The following is a 7,186-nucleotide window of genomic DNA, read 5'->3' on the forward strand; positions in this document are numbered from 1 at the left end:
TACATAACATTTTATATAAGCTAAAATGTTAGGATTACTTACATGGCAGTGGCCTACTAGAATTTACAACAAAATTACATAATAAAAGAGTCAAGACCTTTTGGTAAGATCACAAAATACATATCAAGGCCTAAAGTCAGCTACAACCAAAAAATGCCACAAAATACATATCACGGCCTAGAATTAGTTACTACCAAAATAAGGTTGGAACAAGATATCACCAACATCATCAACCCAACGAATGACTTGATCTTTGTTTTGCAAGGATTTCCTTTTTGAGTCCATCATAAAAAGCTTTTTGGTCTTCATTCATGCCACTTGTGTCTAGCATCATAATTCTTTCATTCTCTTTCAACTCTTGCAAGCGAACCTTTTCCGCTTTGATACGTATTCTTTCTTTTTCGGCTACACAACCTTCTTCAAGAACTTTCATTTTCTTTTTCAAATATTGCGTTGCAATATCTTTCCCATCATCTTTTCTTTTTCGATTAGCCTTTTCAGTTTTTCTACCTATTGGCCTCTCGAAATCCATAATGCCATCAACCCCCACTCCTTGATCTATTAAATCTAGAGTTTGAGGCATTTCTTTTCTTGAATCTCCCCTAGGCATAGTAGATGCCCACTTTGGATAATCCTTCAAGATTAGCCAACAATGTTCAAATTGAAAAACGGAACCGTGAATTTCTTTAAACAATTCCTTTGCTTTCTCAATCTAAAAAAAAATTAAATAAATATATTATAATTAGTTTCTTCAAACAATTCATTTGTGTTGTAAACCTAAAAAAATTAAAGACCATTGCAAAATTTATACCTTGTCATGAGCCATGGTTCCACTTTCATTCTTTGCTTCAATTTTAGCTAAGGACCCAACAAATTTAACTGTTTCCCTATTAATTATTCCCCATCGGGTTGTTAGGGATGCAACACTACGTGTAGAATCAGTCTTTTGGTCCATAAAGTATTTGGCAACTTTACCATAAAATGTTGTTTTATGTTGCTCATTACCATACACAGGATCAACACTGGTATTGAGCCATGCTGCTACAAGCAGCTTATCTTCCTCAACACTGAAGTTGACACCACGTGCTTGTTTTTTCTTAGAAGTGGCAACTTCATCATTCACTGGAGAATCTTCGACTAACAAGGGACTACTTTCAGATACATCGAAAATTTCATCCTCAAGATTAATATTCCCCCGTACGAGATCAATGAATGATGAATAATTCCTTGAGTCCATGCTCTAAATAGATATGGAGATTGCTTGTTCTGGTTTGTTAATTACAACAAAATATATCATTACTAAACTTTGTCAATGTATCTCTCTAGCAAATTTGCCAAACTCAAAATGTGAGCCCTCATCAAACACATGCACATGAAGTAATAAGAAATAATTCCCACAGCATGGACTCAAAATGTATCTCAAAAAATTCTTTTGCCTAAACATGAAGTAATTCCCACAGCATATAATAAGAAATTCTTGTTTTGACTTGTCCTGGCCAGAGCAACAGAGAAGATTGTCGGATAGAGTAATTCCCACAGCCTAATATTTTCATTTGTTTTGTTTTGTTTTTAAGAATAAGTAGACTATATTAAGGTTAAAGACAAGAGCAACAGAGAAGATTGTCGGATAGATTAATTTAAGCAAAACAAATTCATAACACAGCAAACAGCACATATGAACAGAATATAGAGAGAATCAAAACTAGACATTGAAATACCGAAAGAATCACAGAAAAGACGGATGAAATACCTGTACGGTGAGCTATTCCTGTCGTGATTCTCGTGCACAGATTTCACCAGGGCCTCTTTTACGAAACCGGAAGTCCACTCACAAAGTTGTTGCGCCAAGAATTGATTCAAAGAGCAGACCGACAACTAGACCCACAACCAGACCCACAATCAGAAATTGCAACCAAAACAGAGACAAAAACAACCAGAGGACGCCGATAGAACAGAGAAGAAGCGAACCAAAAGGGGGAAAAAAAAAAACCAGACCCACAACCCAAAGGCCTACGCCCACGCCAATCACAATCGGAAAATAAAATCAGACCCACAACCAGACCCACAATCGGAAATCACGATCCATAGTACCTGCAGCCCCACCGACTTCATATTCATCATTTTTGAAAGCAGGGGGAGGGGATCTCTTTTCTGCAACGGAAAAAAACGGAGCAGATTTTACTCGGCACAACTTAACGATGCATCGCTTGGTGGACAAGTCGTTGGAATCAAGCTCTGTTTTGGCTCCGTTGGAATCAACCTTTTATGCAACCTTTTGGCTCCGTTTCGCTTTTGAGTCGTTTTTCATCAAGCTCCAGCTGGACTGAAAGTTCCTTCGAGATCAATGTGCTGCTGGAATCTTCGGCGGAAGCACAAACATCCCTTTCAGATTTGAGAGCAATCACAACCAAAACGGAGACTCAGAACCAGACCGACACCGGTAGAATAGAGGACAGAGCGAACCAAAAGGGGAAAAAAAAAACCGGATTTATGTGGTTAGATCAGTGATGGTAGAAACGAAACTGATGGTGAGCTGAAGGAGATGGAGCAACGGGGAAGAGGGAAGAAGAAAAAGAATGGGAGAGTGGAGATGGAGATGGAGGCGGTGAGCTGAAGGAGAAATGAAAGAGAAATGAGGGTTGAAAGAGAAATAAAAAATAATAAACCAATATACCACGGCCGGTCCGTACAGTTGTATATTTGTGATTTTACTGTAGCACGTTGTAAAAAATTTAACATATACAACATCTGATAATTGGGCATAAAATGGGTTTGGTGTGGGATATGTGCCAAATATTTAGCATTTGGCACATATCCCACATCTACTGTGGGTGCTCTTAAGGAAATAAAATCCTATGAGAACAAGATAATATGGGTTAAAAACTTAACATATTATTAGACTATCAAACTTCAATATCTATATATGCTTACTTAGAATTTAATATTTTTATTTACCTAAAAGTTGTGATTTAAAAATATATTTGAAATATAGATTTTTATATTTATTTAGACTATTTTAGTCAAATTTTCAACGTTCACCAATTGAATATATTTATTATATTTTAAATAATTATTAAATTAATTATGATGTCCTTACAATTCAACTTTGGTTCGATCTTGGTACGACCTTAAAACCTCGAACCTCTTCTTTGTCCGGTTCGTTAAATGGTTAGATATTTATTTGCTTATGAAATATATCAAATATGATCTTCATTTTCAGAAAACCTACGGTATCATATTCACAAAACTTCACTAAAGGCTTTCTTTTTGAAAAAATTTCAAATCCATTCCATGAGTTTGTCTATTCTTTATTCATTGTTGATTTTTTTTCATAGTTAATAGATTTCCCATGCATCGCACGGGTTTGTGACTAGTTCAATATATATTGAAAAATATGATTTATAGTTTTATAGTCCTATGTATATTTTTATTTTATATATAAATATATATATATATATAATAATTTTATAAATTGGATAGAATTTCAACCTATAATGTCTATTCCATGATGATTACTCTTCATCATTGTTGATGCCCACTTTTGACAAAAAGCCCAATAGCAAAAGAAGCCCAACAATAAGGGAAATGGTAGGAAAAGGAAATATGAATGGTAAAAGCAAGTTATTAAACCCAATGGGCTAACATGGCAGAAATGACAGCCAACAGGCCCTTGGGACGAATAAGAGGTAAAGATAGAGTAAATTGGCTGAAGAAGCCCAAGGAAAGAGATAGCAAGCCCAGTGGGTTAACATGGTAAAAATGAAAGCCAGTAGGCCCGTGGGAGGAATAAGAGGTAAAGATAGAGTAAACGGGCCGAAGAAGCCCAAGGAAAGAGATAGCAAGCATAATGGACTAACATGGCAGGAATGACAACTAGTAGGTCCATGGGAGGAATAAGAGATAAAGATAGAGTAAATGGGCCAAGAAAGTCCAAGGAAGGAATACCCAATAGGCCTTTCAATGGTAGCCTTTCGTCCTTGTGGTCTCGTCCAAGGAAATTCTTCAACTTTCCTTACTTAAAAAGAACTTCAATTTGTTACTTTAAGTCATAACACTCGTCTGTGTCATACCTATGATCTTGGTGGAAACGACAGTACTTGCTTTTGTTCCGCTTGCTGGGGTCTCCTTTCATCTTCTCTAGCCATTTCAAAAACGGGACATCCTTGATTTGCATCAACACTTGGTCATGTTGAGGACGATCCCGCTTTCCTGCCATCTCGATCCTTTTTTTCTCCAGTCTTGGCCTTCTTTGGACGAGGGCCATGTTCTAGACGGTGCATCTACCTAGCTTCCACTTATTCAACCTTCTTTTTCTTGACAATAATCGCATCCTCAACATTCATGAAACTTTGGGCTAAGTGTATCAGCTCGGCCATCGTCTGTGGCTCTTGGTCATACAACTTGTGGATGAACAAATCCAAAGTAACTCTATTGTAGAAGGCTGCCAAGAGGATTTTGTCATCTATCTCATCTACCAACAGGGCTTCCCTGTTAAAACGACTTATGAAAGTCTAAAGACTCTCGTTTTCTCCTTTCTCTATGTTCAGTAGGTTGGACGAGGAGCGCTTATGTCTTTGGCCTCCGACGAAGTTGTTGACGAACAGCTTACTTAACTCCTAGAACGAAGTTATGGTGTTTGGTGGTAGTTTACCAAACCACACCCTAGCTAGACCTTTCTGCATAGTAGGGAAGGTTCTACATATGGTTTCATCTAGAACGCCTTGGAGGTGCATGGTTGTCTTGAACATGGCAATGTAATCACAAGGATCTCGCATTCCATCATATGAGTCTAAGGTAGGCATTTTGAACTTTAAGGGTAGAGGATGACTCATGATGGACACAGTGAAGGGAGAGTCAATTCTATGGACAAGATCATCCACATGGTTCGCCTTCCTCATGGAGTCCTTCATCTCCTCCATGGCCTTCTTCATCTAGTCCATTTCTCTCTCCAAATGTGGCACACTTCGAGTGACGATATCTCTAGACTAATCTCCTCCTTCAATGCCATTCTTCTCCCCTCAATTTTTTGAGTTTTGCCTATGTTCCTCAGCGCGTCGCTATTGACCTCTCTAGTTAACTTCTGGTTTTGTTGTGTCAAGTCCACCATTGCAGCTACCATGGACTGCAGCTGTTGTTGGACGGATGCCGGTTGCAATGCTGGTGCACGATTTGAATGACTGAAGGCATTTTCACTCTCCTGGTGTTCTGGACTTGTGGCCATCAACCTAGTCCAAACCATGCAGCCTTTTGTCTCAGAAAGCAAGGTGGTTAACACTTCAAAACTTTGGTTACCTTCCCAGAGACGGTGCCAACTAATGATGTACTAAAATCAGTAGGCTGAATGCTCAGGGATACAACGACTATTTGATGACCGAAAGAGAAAGAAAACGATTGTCAAAGGTGACTGGGGTGAACCGGCCAAGGGCCCTCTGACGGTTAAGTCAGTTTTTTTCTCTAGAACACAAGGATAGTGAGTAGACAAATAGTAGAATGTACCTTGGGCTAATGGAGTTAGATCCCTTTTATAGAGAGTTTTTAATGGGTCTACTTGTTTGGATCCACTACCATCATGGGAGATGTGTGTAATTAGTGGAGAAAATGGAGCGGATTTTAGGGAATCCTTCCCATGTTCTATAGATAGTGGCCTGATTACTTGGTATTTGTAGAAAAATCCTTCGAAATTTACTAAGTGTCATTTGGTCGTCCATGTCTCTGTGTGACATGGACAACTAGGTTACTTTGGACGGTCATGACATTTGTGGACAGATCCTATTCATTATCTGTGGTACTTTTTATTTGGGTTGCCTTTCTCGTGAACTAGTCTGGACGTAGTTTGGTCATAGACAACCATCATGGACGAATGGAACTTGATTTAGCCCACCATCATATATATATATATATATATATATATATATAATGAGAAATCATTACATATTTTAGAAATGTATGGTTTGAAAAAAAATATAAGTTAATATCTTGTATAATTTGAACCATATAATTGTGATTATTTTCAATTGTATCCGTGCATATGCACGGGGCTACATATTAATAATGTTAATAGTAAAGGATAAGAAGGGGTAAATCAAAATTTTTTGTCCTTCAAATATTGCATTGATTTAATTTTTGATTTGATATTTCAAAATTTTAAATTATAATACTTTATTAGTATATTTGTCTATTCTTTTTGTCAATTAATTGTTTTCCAACCATTTTTTATCTTCGTTTTTGGTCTTTTAAATTATGAAGTGCATTCAATTTTAGTCCCTTTTTAAGTATTAGATTGGTTTGATCTCAGTTTCTTACCTTTAGAGCTAGTATATACCTAATGGGAAATGATAAAAGATGCCCTAATTTTATTAATGAACCATTTTTAAAAACTTTTTACAGGAAAAGAAAAAAAAAAAAAAAGCATCTGATTTTTTTGACAGTTTTCAATATTTTTTATAAAAGTGATATCAAAACTTTTCAAAAATAATTTATTAATAAATGCCTTAAGGGCATCTGTTGACATGACCCATAACTAATTTATTGGTTACCCCACTCCCTTGGTGCCATATTTTCAGTGCTGCAATTTAGTCCATTTGGAAATCTATGAATACAAATTTCAATAATTGAACATATCTTCAATCCTGTACAATTTTAAGATTGGAATAAACTTAGGTACAGTACTTAGGTGTTATTCTTTAGATTCTGCTCTTAAAATTCAACCATGTTGTTGTATTTAACTAAAAATACACTTCCATACCGTGAGAATAATACCACATTGCTGAATTTTAAAATGAGAACCTAAGTTACAGCATTTAAAGTACTATATCTATGTTTTGTCATTTAAGATTTATTCATTATTAGCCTTGTACTAGAACCAAACCAAACCTTTTTCTATCATCTTTTACTCCTACCATAATGATTTGTTGATCAATGTCTCCTTTGGATAAGTGTAAGCTTAATACAAATGCTAAATTAGGGTTAATCTAGAAAATCATGGCTTTTAGAATCTTGCGAGAGAATGACGTATAAGTAATCAAATAACAAGTTTCACATGCAATCTTGGTAATTACTCTATCGCTAACATAGTTATCATAGCCATACTAAAATTAGTGATTGAATTATCAAACCGATGAAAGACACCAAATTTCTAGATTGGTATGAAGAAATACCGGATTTTCCAAAAACCCAATTAAACCAT

At 36.3% G+C, this 7,186-nt stretch overlaps 1 protein-coding gene across 1 annotated transcript; it reads right to left on the reverse strand.

The window, feature by feature from the left end:
• Positions 1-229: 229 nt before the first annotated feature.
• LOC115969389 lies at positions 230-1,237 on the reverse strand. The gene is made up of 2 exons (XM_031089023.1): positions 812-1,237; positions 230-634 (listed from the first exon to the last, which is right to left on the reverse strand). The coding sequence occupies exons 1-2, from the start codon at positions 1,235-1,237 to the stop codon at positions 230-232; spliced, it is 831 nt and encodes a 276-aa protein (XP_030944883.1).
• Positions 1,238-7,186: the final 5,949 nt, after the last annotated feature.

Source organism: Quercus lobata, chromosome 2 (genome assembly GCF_001633185.2).
Source record: "Quercus lobata isolate SW786 chromosome 2, ValleyOak3.0 Primary Assembly, whole genome shotgun sequence".
Classification (NCBI taxonomy): Eukaryota; Viridiplantae; Streptophyta; class Magnoliopsida; order Fagales; family Fagaceae; genus Quercus; species Quercus lobata.

Excerpts from the sequence above, each read along its gene's own strand:
- LOC115969389 (XM_031089023.1), bottom strand. The coding sequence starts at position 1,237 with ATGGACTCAAGGAATTATTCATCATTCATTGATCTCGTACGGGGGAAT. Across the intron at positions 635-811 it reads GAACCATGGCTCATGACAAG|GATTATCCAAAGTGGGCATC; the intron begins GTATAAATTTTG and ends CTAATCTTGAAG.